At 54.6% G+C, this 14,861-nt stretch overlaps 1 protein-coding gene across 1 annotated transcript; it reads left to right on the top strand.

The window, feature by feature from the left end:
• The first annotated feature begins 2,530 nt into the window (after window positions 1-2,530).
• Window positions 2,531-14,617, top strand: Tas1r2 (taste 1 receptor member 2). The gene is made up of 6 exons (XM_038335296.1): window positions 2,531-2,721; window positions 4,729-5,029; window positions 7,954-8,730; window positions 10,095-10,304; window positions 12,327-12,447; window positions 13,689-14,617. Exons 1-6 carry the CDS (start codon window positions 2,531-2,533, stop codon window positions 14,615-14,617), a joined length of 2,529 nt encoding a protein of 842 aa, XP_038191224.1.
• Window positions 14,618-14,861: the final 244 nt, after the last annotated feature.

Below are 14,861 nucleotides of genomic sequence, written 5' to 3'. Positions count from 1 at the left end.
GGTCACTAGCTTCTGGGCTCCTCTGTCACTGTTGCTATGTGACCTTCCCATGATGTCTCCTTTTTAAGTGCAAGGACTCAAAGCCATCATGGTTCCCTTAGGCCTGCAGTCGCTGGCTCTCAAGGCCATGCTCCCCATTTGCATTTGCGTTCCTGAGGCTTTGCACGGTTGGCACTGCCAGTCCCCATGTCTGCGGTCACCCGCAGAGCCCCTTCATTTCCCTGCTGTGGCCAGGGCCCCAGCCACAGCCCTGAGTCTGAACAGGGACCATTTGACTGTGGCCGGACGTCCCTGCCGCCCCTGCTGCACGCACTCACTCAAGCATGTGTTCTAAGGAAATGAGGGACCATCTGCTACCTCCTGGACACTGACCTGGAGCTTCAGCAGGATGGGGCAGAGGAAACGGCAGGGTACACACCTGCTCCCTGCGTCCAGTCCTGTCTTCATTCCCTCAGCTAATGCATGGCCCAGTGTCACCGTCCTCCCAGTGTGTGGAGATTCAAGGCCAGGCTGGTCTAGAGCAGAGGCCGTGTGTCTGGCACTAGACTGAGGGCTTTAGAGATTAGCCTTGGGTTGGCAAGGTGACTCAGGGTGAAGGCACTGGCTTCCAGGCTTACTGACTTGAGTCTGATGATAGATGGCTAGAACCCCCACCTGCAGCTTGCCCTCTGACCTCCATCCACTCACCCTAGCACGTTGTGCACACGATAAATTAGGAAAATAATTTTGATCTCACCCTTCACAGCAGCGCATAAAGCATATCCTATCCCACCCATGTCCCTGATGGGGACACTGAAGGACACGTAGGTGGTGGGATACCAGTACAAGAGGGAATGATGGCCCAAGCTTTAGTTTCCATCCCTGGATGTTAAGCCATGGGACACCACTACAGCTTCTTGTCCAGGCTGCCTGGTGGATTCCCAGCCCTAGTTCTCAGGTTCTCAGCTGGGGACCAGATGAAACATTTAAGAGAGAAAGTTCTGGAGTGGCAGCCCACAGAGCGGGACACTTGGTGAACGAGGACCATCAACCTCAGTATCTGTCCTGGAGGCTGCAAATCCAGTGGGGACGGGGACCTGTTGATGGGCCCCATGGTCCTGCTGGGTTAGTCTAGGCCATGGCAGCCTGTGAGGGCAGTGGCTTAGCTTCCTTTCACGGATGAACAGGAGGGGGGTTCATCAGCGTGGCGAGGGGAGAGTGATGCTCTCATCCCCTTGCAGAGAGCACCCCACATCTACAGAACCTCTTCAGATTTTTTAGGCTCCCCCCTTCCAGGTCTCTGGTAGCCCAGGCTAGCCTCAAACTCTCTGTCCTAGCTAACTTCTGTCGCTGTGATAAAATATGGACCGAGAGCAACTTGCGGAGGAAACCGTTCTTTTCTGCATATAGGCTATTGTGCACCATGGACGGGAGTTGGGGCGGTAACCTTGGGGGCGGGAGCTGAAGCAGAGGCTGCGGAGGGGTGCTGCTTACGGGCTTGCTCCCCCGGGGCTTGCTCACTATGCTCTCTCATACCATGGGGTAGCACCTCCCACAGTGAGCAGAGCCCTCCTACATCTACCATGAGTCAGGAAGCCCCCTCGAGAGATCTGCCCCCAGGCCAGTGTGAAGGAGGCACTTCCACAGTCGAGGTCCCTCTTCCCAGATGACTTGAGCTGGTGTCAAGTTGACAAGTAACCAACCAGCGCCCTGTAGAGCAAAGGCTCCAGTTCCTGCGTGTTAGACGTTAGCCCTATACCACTATACCCAGCCACTCTTGAGGTGTCTTCTAACATCCCATGATGCTGAATGAGGAGCTGTGGAGGCCCAGCCTGTGGGGACCCAGTGCAGACCTCCCCAGCACTCCCTGCCCAGTGTCCCAACAAGGTAGACTGGTTTATGGAGCCTGCCTTGAGGAAGGCCCACACCCCCTGCATCCTAAGCTAGCTCAGAGCACAGTGTGTTCAGGAGGAGGGTATGTGCAGAGGCCAGAATTGAAGAGACAAGAAAAGGTATAATAAAGGTCCTGAGGACACAGAGTGGGAGGTAGTGGGGAAAGGAGCTTGGGTGGCCAGGAGTCCCTACCCTGTTCCCTTCTATCCATTGGGTATGCGTGGTGGAGGCAGCTCTGGGTTGCGTGCCTACTGGTGTGCCTATTTCTTCTCTTTGTGTGCCAAGGGAGGCCCAAAACCAATGGACCAGGTTGGGCTCGCTGTGCCCACGGCCATCCCCTCTCACTTCCCTATGTGCTTTGCATGTCCACCACGGCTGGCTATCGCCTTCACAGCCAGTGGCCACACAGGTATGAGCTCAGACAGAAGGCTGGGTGTGGCCACATCGTGAAGATACCTTGTCCTTCCAGGGCACGCAGGCCCCGCTGGGCCCCAGAACTACATCCTGCTCTAGCCTCTGTTCTTCCCCAGAGCCTTTGAGGCTGTCCACCTGTCCCCAGGCAGGATCATCACTATGTAAATGTCTGTGCAAATGCCTCCGTGTGGAGTGACAGGCTCCGCAGTGAGGTAGTGGCATCTAAAGCTGTTACTTCGCTGTCATGGGGCCCCGAGCAAGGACACTCCACCTGCTGCTTCTCCTGCTACACGCTCTGACAAAGCCAGTCGAGCTGATAGAGAACTCCGACTTCCACCTGGCTGGGGACTACCTCCTGGGTGGCCTCTTTTCCCTCCATGCCAACGTGAAGAGCATCTCTCACCTCAGCTACCTGCAGGTGCCGAGGTGCAACGAGTGAGTCCCCGTACAAAGCTACAAGTTGTGGTGGGACGAGGCATGGAGTCAGGGCCGGGAAAAGCACAGTCCTCAGAAGGCCGAGCCGGGGCCCGGGATGCTTCTCCTCATTCATTGCTAACCCCCCAGTCCTGGAGCCAGCCTGCTGGTCTCCTGTGCCTCTGAAATTTGAAGCAGTTGTGTTTGTAACCCTGAGTCCTGGATTGCCCCTCTGTTCCATCCCCAGTAAGACAGGATGTTTAAGCTCACAGGGTCACCACCAAAGCCATCCTCAGCTCCGTGTTGGAGTCCCAGGAAGACCATGTCAAAGCCTTGTCTAGATGCCAGGCAAGGCAGAGCCAGGCAGAACGTAGAATTTGGGTATCCAGTTCAGACACCGGCCACTGAGGAGAGCTTTGCAGTTTTCAAGGTTGTGGCTGGGGAGACAGGGAGTGCTTCCAGGCCTGGAGAGGCCTCCTCCCCTCTCTGTGAGCACCACTTAGAGCTTGAGTGCACACTGGAGCCATCCTGACCTTGCCCGGGAGGTGCAAGATACAGTGAGATGGGGAAGAGGGACGCAGAGAGGAAAGGCTGGCTAAGGGTTGCCCATGGGAATTCCTCACTTAGATGACAGCGAGGAAGATACTTTGTGGGCTTGAGGCTGGTGATGGGGTGGTCCAGGGATGGCACTGAGCGTGGTGCTAGGTTTTCTGATGCCTGTGGAGATGATGGCGAGGTTTGTAATGATCAACAGTACCAGTGGCAGAGACATGGCAATGACACTATTAGCGTTGACTGCAGCCATAACGGTGGTGGTTAAATGGGTATAGGGACGATGGTGGTGACGGTGAGGGAGGTGGCGGTAGTAGTGGTAATGGTGATGGTGGTGATGGTTATTGTGTTGTTTTGATGGTGGTGTTGATGGTGACTGTTTACAGTTTACAATAATGGTGCTTATGCTGGTGATGATGGTACTGATAAGAGCCGTTGTGGTGATGATGTAACGGTAGTGATGGTGATGAATGTGGTAATGATGGTAATATTGGTGGTGATAGTGGTGTAGTGGTAGTGACGGCATATGGTAGCCATGGTGGTAGTGGTGCTGATGGTGGTGGTGGTGGTAGAGACTCTTGATGTTAGGGACGGTAGAGTGGTAGAAATAGTAGTGTGGTAATGGTGTTACTGATGATGGTACCGCTGTTGATAGCGGCGTAGCAGCAGTGACGGCATACGGTAGTGATAATAGCAGTGGTGGTGACGGTGCCATTGTTGGTGATGGTAATGGTGTGTGGTGGTACTGATGGTAGGTAGCAACGGTGCTGATGCTGTTGGTGGTGGTGATAGTGATGTTGCTGGTGATGGTGATGTCGTTGTTATCAGTGATGCTCACAGAGATGCAGTAGCAGTGAGGGCAGTGGTGGGGCTGGGATAGGGAGAGATGATGGTAACAGTGGGGATGGCCACGATGGAGGAGATCCTTGTGGGTGTGGGCGGACAATGATAGCGATCACAGGACTCACAGCGCGGTCACAGGGACAGTGGTGACAGGATACGGCAAATGTTAAAATCTGCTGTAATGCTCCTTGTCAAGCTTTCTCATGTGGGGAGAGTGGGGCAAGGGTTTGTCTTATCCCTTCCCCTCCTTGTGGCCCTGCCCCTCACACTGTGAGCCCTTCCCCTCCCTCACAGTGAGAGCCCCTCCCCTCCCTCACAGTGATAGCCCCTCCCCTCCCTCACAGTGATAGCCCCTCCCCTCCCTCACAGTGTGAGCCCCTCTCCTCCCTGCAGTCCCTCCCTCACAGTGTGAGCCCCTCCCCTCCCTCACAGTGTGAGCCCCTCCCCTCCCTGCAGCCCCTCCCTCACAGTGTGAGCCTCTCCCCTCCCTGCAGCCCCTCCCTCACAGTGTGAGCCCCTCCCCTCCCTGCAGCCCCTCCCTCACAGTGTGAGCCTCTCCCCTCCCTGCAGCCCCTCCCTCACAGTGTGAGCCCCTCCCCTCCCTGCAGCCCCTCACAGTGTGTGGCCCTGCAGGTTCGAACTGAAGGTGCTGGGCTACAACCTCATGCAGGCCATGCGCTTTGCCGTGGAGGAGATCAACAACTGCAGCAGTCTCCTGCCAGGCGTGCTGCTTGGCTACGAGATGGTGGACGTGTGCTACCTCTCCAACAACATCCATCCTGGGCTCTACTTCCTGGCGCAGAAAGACGACTTATTCCCCATCCTCAAAGACTACAGCACCTACACTCCCCACGTGGTGGCCGTCATTGGCCCAGACAACTCTGAGTCTGCCATCACCATGTCCAACATCCTCTCCCATTTCCTCATGCCACAGGTGATTCCTGGGAGATGTGGCTGGGGAGGGCCAGAGGGCGGCTGCCCAGAGGGTGAGAAGCTCATCCCTGTCAGCCATGGTGGGAACATGAGCAGGGGCAGACAGCAGTTCAGCCTTAGGAGGCAGGCTGACATACTGGGAGTCTCTTCACCCCTCTGCGCCTCAGTCTCCCCATCTGTAAAGTGGGCTGATGAAGCTCCATTCAGGACTGTCTGTGGGTTGAAGTGGTCAACCTGAAGGAGTTTTTAGCACACAGTGAGTGGTCTGCAGTGTTGTCGTTACCACAAACTGCATCTTTCTCAGGGATGAGAACTAAAGAGCATGCTCAGTTGCCTAGCGCAAGACCCGACTCACAGTAGGCCCTCAAGGCCTGGGGAGATGGCTCTTATGGTAGAGTTTTTGTTATACAAGATCCGGAGTTTGGATCTTGAACACCGGCATAAAAAGCCAGGACCAGCACTGGGGGCTGAGGATGGACGGGTGGAGACAGGATTCCCTGAGCTCACTGGATGGCAAGTCTTGCCAAACTGGTGAGTTCCAGCTTCACTGACAGGCCTTATCTCCAAAGTAGACAATGATTGAGAAAGATGTCTCATGTTAACTTCTGGCACGTGGGCATATGAACCTATACACATATGTTCACACATATACATGTGTGTGCATAAACACATGTGCACACATTGTGCACACACAAAAAAGTGCTGATAGTCTGATTGCTATTACCTTTTAAATTTGGGAGGTGGAGCATGAGCTGGGGTCTCTCTACATAGCTGGGGATCTCTCTACATAGTTGGTGTCTCTCTACATAGCCCTGACTGTCCTAGAACTCCCTCTGTAGATCAGCCTGGCCTCAAACTCACCTCTGCCACCCTAGAGCTGGGATTAAAGAAATGCGCTGCTGTGTCTGGCATCTTTTAAGTTGTTTTGAGTTACATTTTTTTACTTATGGGGAGAGAATATACACACATGTCATGGCAGGTGTGGAGGGCAGAGAACAGTCTGTGGAAGTTGGTTCTCTGCTTCTACCTAGTGGATCTTGGAAGAGTGAACTCATCCTTTAGGCTGGGCTGCAAATGCCTTTTCCTTCTCAGTCACGTCTTGCAAAGCTCTGACCACTGTTAATGCATCACCAGCCACATGGGTAAAAGTGCCCAGTTCAGCAGAACTGTAGAATAGTAACTGAAGATCAGATTGGTACACAGTAGGCGGGCACAAGTATTGGAACTGCTGCTACAGCCCTTACCTTGTAAAGTACCCAGAGCAGGCACTAAGTATGTGCTAACATGTTGATGTGCAGTGTCTGGTCCAGGACTGAGCTCATCCCTTTATTCATGGAACAACTGTTTCTTGGTCACCTACTGTGTGCCAGGGATGGTGGCAGGTGCTGGGTAAACACCTGGCAACCGAGCACAATCCCTGCCTGCATGCAGTCTGTCTCCTATGGGAAGACACAGGCAACACATGTGGATAAGTGAGTAGCTGGGTGTGGAGTGGAGTAGCTGGGTGTGGAGGTGGAGTAGCTGGGTGTAGAGGTGGAGTAGCTGGGGTGGAGGTGGAGGACCTGGGGTGGAGGTGGAGTAGCCAGGGGAGGAGGTGGAGTAGCTGGGGTGGAGGTGGAGTAGCCAGGAGAGGAGGTGGAGTAGACAGGGTGGAGATGGAGTAGCCAGGGGTAGAGGTGGAGTAGCTAAGGTGGAGGTGGAGTAGCCGGGTTGGAGGTGGAGTAGCTGGGTTGGAGGTGGAGTACCCAGGGGTATAGGTGGAGTAGCTGGGGGTGGAGGTGGAGTAGCCGGGGTGGAGGTAGAATAGCCAGGGGTGGAGGTGGAGGAGCCAGGGGGTGGGGTGGGCTGGGGGTGTGGAGGTGGAGTAGCTACGGTGGAGGTGGTAGCTGGGGTGGAGGTAGAGTAGCCAGGGGTGGAGGTAGAATGTTTTGGGTGAAGACTGAAGCAGGTTTGAGAGAACTGGAGGTTTCAGCGTGGTGATCAGATGGGTTTGCTGACCACAGGACAAAGGCTTAAGGGCTCAGGGGAGTTGTGCAAGCATGAGGGGTGGTGGAGGGAGCGTTCCAGGAAGAAGGGTTGGCAGGTGCGATGGCAAGAGGCACCTGATGGGCTTACAAAGCAGGGAGAGCCAAGCCAGGACCTGGAGGAAAGAAGGAGGAAAGGAAGGCACGAGGCCATGAGGATGGTGGCTGGGATGGAGTGGGGAGGTCGGCGATGGGTCTGGATGGGCACCCTCAAGGGACAGCTGAAAGGACTGGCTGATGAGCTATGTGCAGAAGGTCAAGGATGTCACCAAAGCTTTTGGCCTGAAAACTGAAAGGGACAGATTCCCTGGGTCAAGTTTGAGATGGGAAGCGAACATTCCCAACTCCATACCTGAGGTTCAGGAGGGAGTCTGGGGCCAAAGCTGGATAATGGGGTCAACTGACTTGAAACAGTGTTTGTGCAAGAGGCTGAATGAGACTTGTGAGGAGGGAGGGGGTGGTGGAAGGAGAGAAACGAGGCTGGGAGCCTGCGTCCGGTACACTGAGGCTGAGGTCATAGCAGAGGAGATGGAGTAACCAGGGACCGAGAACTAAGCCTCGTGTGGGGTCTAGGAGGACAGGTGGCCAATGGAGAGGCTGGGACGCTACTGCCAGGAGGAAAACCGTGCTCAGGACGTGTGGTCGGAACTCAGTCAGGATTCCTAAGTGGTGGGAAGGAGACAGATGTGTACCACCTAGCCAGGGTGTGACGTCAGCAGCAGCAGCAGCAGGGGATGAGGAGACTGATGTCAGTCACCCAGACAAGTCATGGTGTATGGTAGGGTCTCATATTTACTAAGATGGCCACGGTGATGGCAGTGTAAACACAGCCTTGAGCACTTATGTGTCCCCATACGTCATCAGGGTGGCGATGTCAGCTCCTCTGACACCTCTCTGGCAGATCACGTACAGTGCCATCTCAGACAAGCTGCGGAACAAGCGGCGCTTCCCTGCTATGCTGCGCACGGTGCCCAGTGCCACTCACCACGTTGAGGCCATGGTGCAGCTGATGATCCTCTTCCGCTGGAACTGGATTGTGGTCCTGGCGAGCAACGATGACTACGGCCGGGAGAACAGCCAGCTGTTGACCCAGCGTCTCATCAACGCGGGGGAGATCTGCATTGCCTTCCAGGAGGTTATTCCCGTACCCGAACCCAGCCAGGTCTTGGGGCCTGAGGATCAGACCCAACTGAACAACATCCTTGAGAAGCTGCGGTCGACCACAGCACGTGTGGTGGTGGTGTTCTCGCCAGAGCTGGCCCTGAACATCTTCTTCCAGGAGGTGCTGCGGTGGAACATCACCGGCCTTGTGTGGATTGCATCCGAGTCCTGGTCTATTGACCCAATTCTGCACAACCTCACAGAGCTGCGTCACACGGGCACTTTCCTGGGCATCACCATTCAGAAGGTGTCCATCCCTGGCTTCAGCAAATTCCGAGTGCGCCATACCAAGCCAGAACTTCCCATGTCCAACAAGACCAACCCACGGGCCACCTGCAACCAGGACTGTGATGCCTGCTTGAACGTCACCGAGGCCTACAACAACACTCTTGTGCTTTCGGGGGAGCGCGTGGTCTACGGTGTGTACGCGGCCGTCTATGCGGTGGCCCACGCCCTGCACAGATTCCTGCACTGCAACCAGGTCCACTGCACCAAGGCAACGGTCTACCCGTGGAAGGTGAGGGCCTAACCTTGCAGGCACTGGCTCCACCATTGCCATGCTCAGGGACTCGGTCTAGGCACAGGGCATTCCCCTACCTCCAGATGCCCAGCAAGCACAAAGGTCTGATTTCAAATCCCCAGAACCCATGTGAAAAGCTGGGTTTGGCTGTGTGTTCCCATAACCCCAGTGCTGGGGAGGGTAGAGATGGAAGGGTTGCTGGGGTTGCTAGCTGCCAACTGAGCTCCAGCTTCAGTGAGAGACTCTGTCTCAAGGGTGTAAGATGGACACTTGGTGTCCTCCTCTGAACTCTGCGTAATACACTATACATACACGCCTCCACAAGGGTACACCCATGCAGCTTTGCTCTATTTCAGCCACGTGTCTCCACTGCATAGCCTCAGAACCTAGGCCCACTGCTCTAAGTACTTCAGGTTTGAACCATGCAGAAAGGCATTTGGCTGCCAGCTCTATTTGACTCTCAAGTGCTGAGACCTTGGTAGCCCGTGTCATTGTTCGGAGCCATGCTGCACTGATTGCTGGGTACCCATAGGGTGCATCCTTGTGGTTGATCTTTCTCACTTAGGGAGACTGAGGCACAGGGATCCAAAGTCACCAAGCCAACTAAGGGCAGAGCTAGGACTGCGATTCAGCAACAGGCTGCTCTGCTCAGAGCACATTCTAGCTAGCACCGGTTTGGGAAGATGGAGTCAGAAAAAGCTGACCTTATGGTGTGGGGTAGTGGGAAGGACTGAGTACAGGGGAAATTCCAGCTGATGTTTGCTGTTGAGAGGACCCCTGAGGGATGCCCCAGGTGACTTCTAGGGAGGGGAAGGGGAGAAAGTTAGTATTCCCTGTTACTGTTCTAATTTTTTTCTTAATATTTTTCTTTATATGAGTGTTTGCCCATGTGTTAATCTGTGCACCACATATGTGCAGTGCCTGTGGAGGCCAGAAGAGGATGCTAGACCCCCCGGAACTGGAGTTACAGGTGGTTGTGAGCAGCAATATGGGTGCTGGGAATTGAACCCAGGTCCTTGGAAGAACACTCAGTGCTCTTAACTGCTGAGCTGTCTCTCTAGCCCCTATTCTAAGTTCCTAATGTGGCTCCAAGGCTCAGAAGACAGGGTCCTTCTGCCTCCATTTTTTCAGAAAAGGAAATGGAGTCCAGAGAGGTTGAGCAACAGACCCAAAGCGTCCCTGAGAGTGGCAGACCTGAGGTCTAGCTCCTGGCACATCAGGCTCCAGAGTCACCCACCACCTGCCAACTGCCGCTTTCCCAACGCTTGATGCTCACATTTGGCAGGTGTGAAGGCTGATGCAGGGCTGGCGGACTCTCAGATGTCCGCTCGTGTCTCTGATGATCTTTCTGATCCTTCCAGCTACTCAGGGAGATCTGGAACGTCAACTTCACCCTCCTGGGCAACCGTCTCTTCTTCGACGACCACGGGGACATGCCCATGCTCTTGGACGTCATCCAGTGGCGGTGGGAAGAAGGCCAGAATCCCTTCGAAAGCGTTGCCTTCTACTCCCCCACCCAGAAGAGACTGACCTACATCAACAATGTGTCCTGGCACACTGCCAACAACACGGTCAGCTTGGAGGGTAGTGCCCGGGGGCTTGTCAAGAAGGGCCCTCAGAGATGCATCAGCAATAGCCGGTGGGGCCTCCATTTGGGGGACAGGGTCTGGGGTCACATCCTTCTTTGCCAGCTGAGAAGTATGGAGTGTAAGGTGTTCTGGCTCCAGGAGATGGGGGACTGGGGGGGGGGGGGGCCTCTGCTCACAGCCCAGCGATGAAGTGCATGCAACTCCTATATTAGTCTGAGGTGATGGGATTAGGCATGTTCCTTGAGGCTGCCAGCAAATAACTGATAAGAAGCATCTTAAAGAATGAAATGTTTATTTCCACTGGAGGTCTGAGGGTACCGTCCTAATTTAGCTAGGCTGGCTGGGCAGCAAGCCCCACGGCTTCACCTGTCTGCAACTACCCAACACTGGTGGTACAGGCATGAGCTACTACACCTGGCTTTTGACACGGTTGCTGGGGATGGAACTCTGGGCCTTGTGCTTTTGTGGGAAGCACACAACCGATGGAGTGATTTCTCCAGGGCTACCTTCCATGTGTGAGTGCAGTGGATGGGCGGATGAAAAACATGATGAAGTCAGTCCCAGGGGTGCAAGGCAGGGCCGATCTGGTCACTCGGGAGCTAATAAGATATCTTGAGTTCAGAGGTGGGACAGGAGACCTGGCAATGGGTGGTGGGCTGTGGCTCCAGATAAAGGATGTGTATGTATGTGTGTACGCACGCACGCATGCACGCACGCACTCACGCACGTACTCATGCACTGAGGCCTGCCCACTTGCACAGCGCATGCTCATATTCCTGGCAGAGAACTCCCCATAAGGCACCAGGAACCTAGCAGTGGATTAGATGTTTAATTCTTTTACGATGATGATGATGATGATGATGATGATGATGATGATATGTGTTGGTAAGCATGCCATAGTGCACACACGCAGGTCAAAGGACAACTTTGTGAAGTCATTTCTCGCCTTCCACCTTTACATGGGTTCTGGGGATTGAACTCAGGTTGACAGACTTGGCTGCAGGCGCCTTTCCTAGCTGAGGCATCTTCTCAGCCTATGGATGTTTACTTTTGGCTGCTGAGAATCACTAGAGGTTTTCTCTGACATTCTAGGGAGGGTGACAAGTTATCTAGAAATGTCAACTGATGGCTAGGTACAACAAGGACCTGGGTGTAGGGGGTCATGAAGGCAGAGACCTCAGACTTGAAAGAGGTCAAAAGGGACGGGCTCTGGTGCTGAGGGGTCCTTCTATGGTTCCCTGGTCGGAGCCCTGGGTCCTTCTTGTGTATGCTCATAAGAGACAGTTTTCCTTGGTCACAAAAACGATCTCCATGGGATCCAGTGGCTGTTCGCTCACCCCAGAGCTGTGGTGCCTGAGGTGGTTCACCCTCTCCTCCCTCTGCCATGCTCTGTCTACACAGAGCTCCCCTCACCAGACTCAGACACTTCCTCTTCCTCATCCTCCCTCCTACTGTTCCCTTTGTGTAGAATTCACCCATTCAGTTCACACTTAATGACCTTTCTGTGCCGAGCTCTCCTGCAGTAGGGACAATAGGCGTGGACACTGCCCCTGTGTTCGAGTTCACCTGAGACCCCACTCTTCAGAAGGACATGCAAGCGGGAGTCTTGACTAGAAAGCGTGGTAGCGGAATAGATGTTGAGGGTCCCGGCAAGGATGGATCCAAGATCTCTCAAGATCTTTCACGTCTTCCCCACTAAGATCAGGTTTTTCTTTGGCCGTGATATTCTCTGCTATTGGTAAGATGACTGCCAGCACCCCCAGGGTTGTGCTCTATCTTGTCTACTTCCCCAGGGAGTCTCTGTCTTAACCCTTGCGTGCTTTACCAGAGGGTGGCAGCTTGGATTAGGCCACAGACAGATAAAACCAAGAGAGTCCTGCAAAGACCCAGTCCTAGCAGCTGCGCAGACAGGGCCAGGCTCCCTTCTCCTGAGGAGCATCCTGCTAGGTGGCTTCCCAGAGGATGGGGAAAGAGGACTCAGTGTCTCTGGTCTTCCTCCTCCAGATCCCAGTGTCCATGTGTTCCAAGACCTGCCATCCTGGGCAGAGGAAAAAGCCCGTGGGTCTCCACCCCTGCTGCTTTGAGTGTATGGACTGCCCACCGGGCACCTACCTCAACTTCACAGGTACAGCTCCCACCACCCCCGCTCGGCCCTTCCTCAGCAGACCTCAGGTTCTGTTCATGGCTCAGTACCTCTACCTTGTCCTGGAGTTTTCTGGGGTCCTTTCCCTTTGCCAGGGTCTCTGGGGCCTTCCCAGGGAATGTGAGTATCTAGTGGCCAGAGACCAGGCCTGGGGCCTCTTGTGGTTTCCCATGAAGCAAAAGCCCCTGGACAGGTTTCTATGTGGTACTCTGGGATCGGTCCTCACACCATGTGCCAACCACTTTACCCACTGAGCCATCTCCCCAGTCCTATCGACTGAATTCTTGCTTGGAAGACTCTAGAACACCGACTTCTGTGTTTGACTTCACACTTGTGTAGCCCAGTTCAGGACTGAGTGTGAAGCTTTCTCCTGACCTCATTGACCAAGAATTAATTGAGGATTTCACCTTTGTAAAGACACTTGCTGTGTGCCCCGCAGCACGCAGGGCCCCGGCAAAGTGCTGATCAGGTTTGTTGAAGGCGTCTGCTGGCCTGTCAGTCACAGTTGTCAGTGGCCCGAAGAGAGGGACCAGGCTTTACCGGTCTTTAGAACTGTCCACCTCTGGTTCCTGCCACAATGTCTGCCGCTCAATGGGGCTGGGGACAGATGGTTGATAAAGGGCTTACCTTGTACGTACAAGGACATGGGTTTGACTCCCGGAATCCATGTGAAACAGAGGCAGGCTTGATGCTCGTGGAACCAGTGCTGGGGTGGTTGAGACAAGTGGATCCCTGGGGCTCACTGGCCAGTCAGTTTAGCTGACTTACTGAATTCCAGGCAAGTGAGAGACGGAGTCTCAATGAGAGAGAGAGAGAGAGAGAGAGAGAGAGAGAGAGAGAGAGAGAGAGAGAGAGAGAGAATGACATTTGAGGAATACCAATGTCTTCTAGCCTGTATACTGATGTGTACATACACATACATATACGCACACATGTGCGCATGCACACACATTCACATGTCCAATGCAGGCACAGGCGTGCGCGCACACACACACACACACACACAAAATGCTAACTGAATGAAGTCCTTGAGGATGTGGTTTTAGGCCTCTCCCACTAGGGGGCGATATCTTAGCAGAGAGGTTGCAGGGGGTGGGGTGGGCCTTGCTCAGCCATTGCAATAGGAGTCCATTTAGCCTCTCTCTGGCTCAGATCCCAGTCCCAGAGCACATGGCCTCTCAAGTGGGGGTCTGGTTGACCGGAGATGCTGTGGGTTCTTGCAGATGAGTTTAACTGTTTGCCATGCCCGGGTTCCATGTGGTCCCACAAGAATGACATTGCTTGCTTCAAGCGACGGCTGTCCTTCCTGGAGTGGAACGAGGTGCCCACCATCGTGGTGACCATACTGGCCGCCGTGGGCTTCTTCAGCACGCTGGCCATCCTGCTCGTCTTCTGGAGACATTTCCAGACACCCATGGTGCGCTCCGCTGGGGGCGCCATGTGCTTCCTGATGCTGGTGCCGCTGCTGCTGGCGTTTGTGATGGTGCCTGTGTACGTGGGACCGCCCACGGTCCTCACGTGTCTCTGCCGCCAGGCTTTCTTCACTGTCTGCTTTTCCATCTGCCTGTCCTGCATCGCGGTGCGCTCCTTCCAGATCGTGTGTGTCTTCAAGATGGCCAGACGCCTGCCACGGGCCTATGGCTTCTGGGTGCGTTACCGTGGGCCTTATGTCTTTGTGGCCTCCATCACGGCCATCAAGGTGGCCCTGGTGGCGAGCAACATGCTGACCACCACCATCAACCCCATTGGTCGGACCGACCCCGAAGACCCTAACATCATGATCCTCTCCTGCCACCCTAATTACCGCAACGGGCTACTGTTCAACACCAGCATGGACCTGCTGCTGTCGGTGATGGGATTCAGCTTTGCTTACATGGGCAAGGAATTGCCCACCAACTATAATGAGGCTAAGTTCATCACTCTTAGCATGACCTTCTCCTTCACCTCCTCCATCTCCCTCTGCACTTTCATGTCCGTCCATGATGGCGTGCTGGTCACTATCATGGACCTCCTGGTCACTGTGCTCAACTTCCTGGCCATCAGCTTGGGATACTTTGGCCCCAAGTGTTACATGATCCTTTTCTACCCAGAGCGCAACACTCCAGCTTACTTCAATAGCATGATCCAGGGCTACACCATGAGGAAGAACTAGCCCCCTTCCCCACCCCTCCCACCGCCCTCAGTGGCAGAGACCCCAGCCTGCTGCTGCTGTTCCTATGCCCCTCCTGTCGTTTGGACATTTCTACCCACCTAGTGCTTGTAAATACCCAGACTGCGCTCTTCCCTCCTGCGTTGTTTCGCCAGCCAGGAGCTGCCATTCATTTATGGAAGAAGCCACCCAAGGTGTCCATGGGCGCCATGGACAGTCTGGTTTATAAGCCTACCGCTGCCATCTG

This window comes from Arvicola amphibius, chromosome 6 (genome assembly GCF_903992535.2).
Source record: "Arvicola amphibius chromosome 6, mArvAmp1.2, whole genome shotgun sequence".
NCBI lineage: Eukaryota > Metazoa > Chordata > Mammalia > Rodentia > Cricetidae > Arvicola > Arvicola amphibius.
Note: the sequence above shows the minus strand (reverse complement) of the source record. Positions and strands in the feature narration are given on the sequence as shown.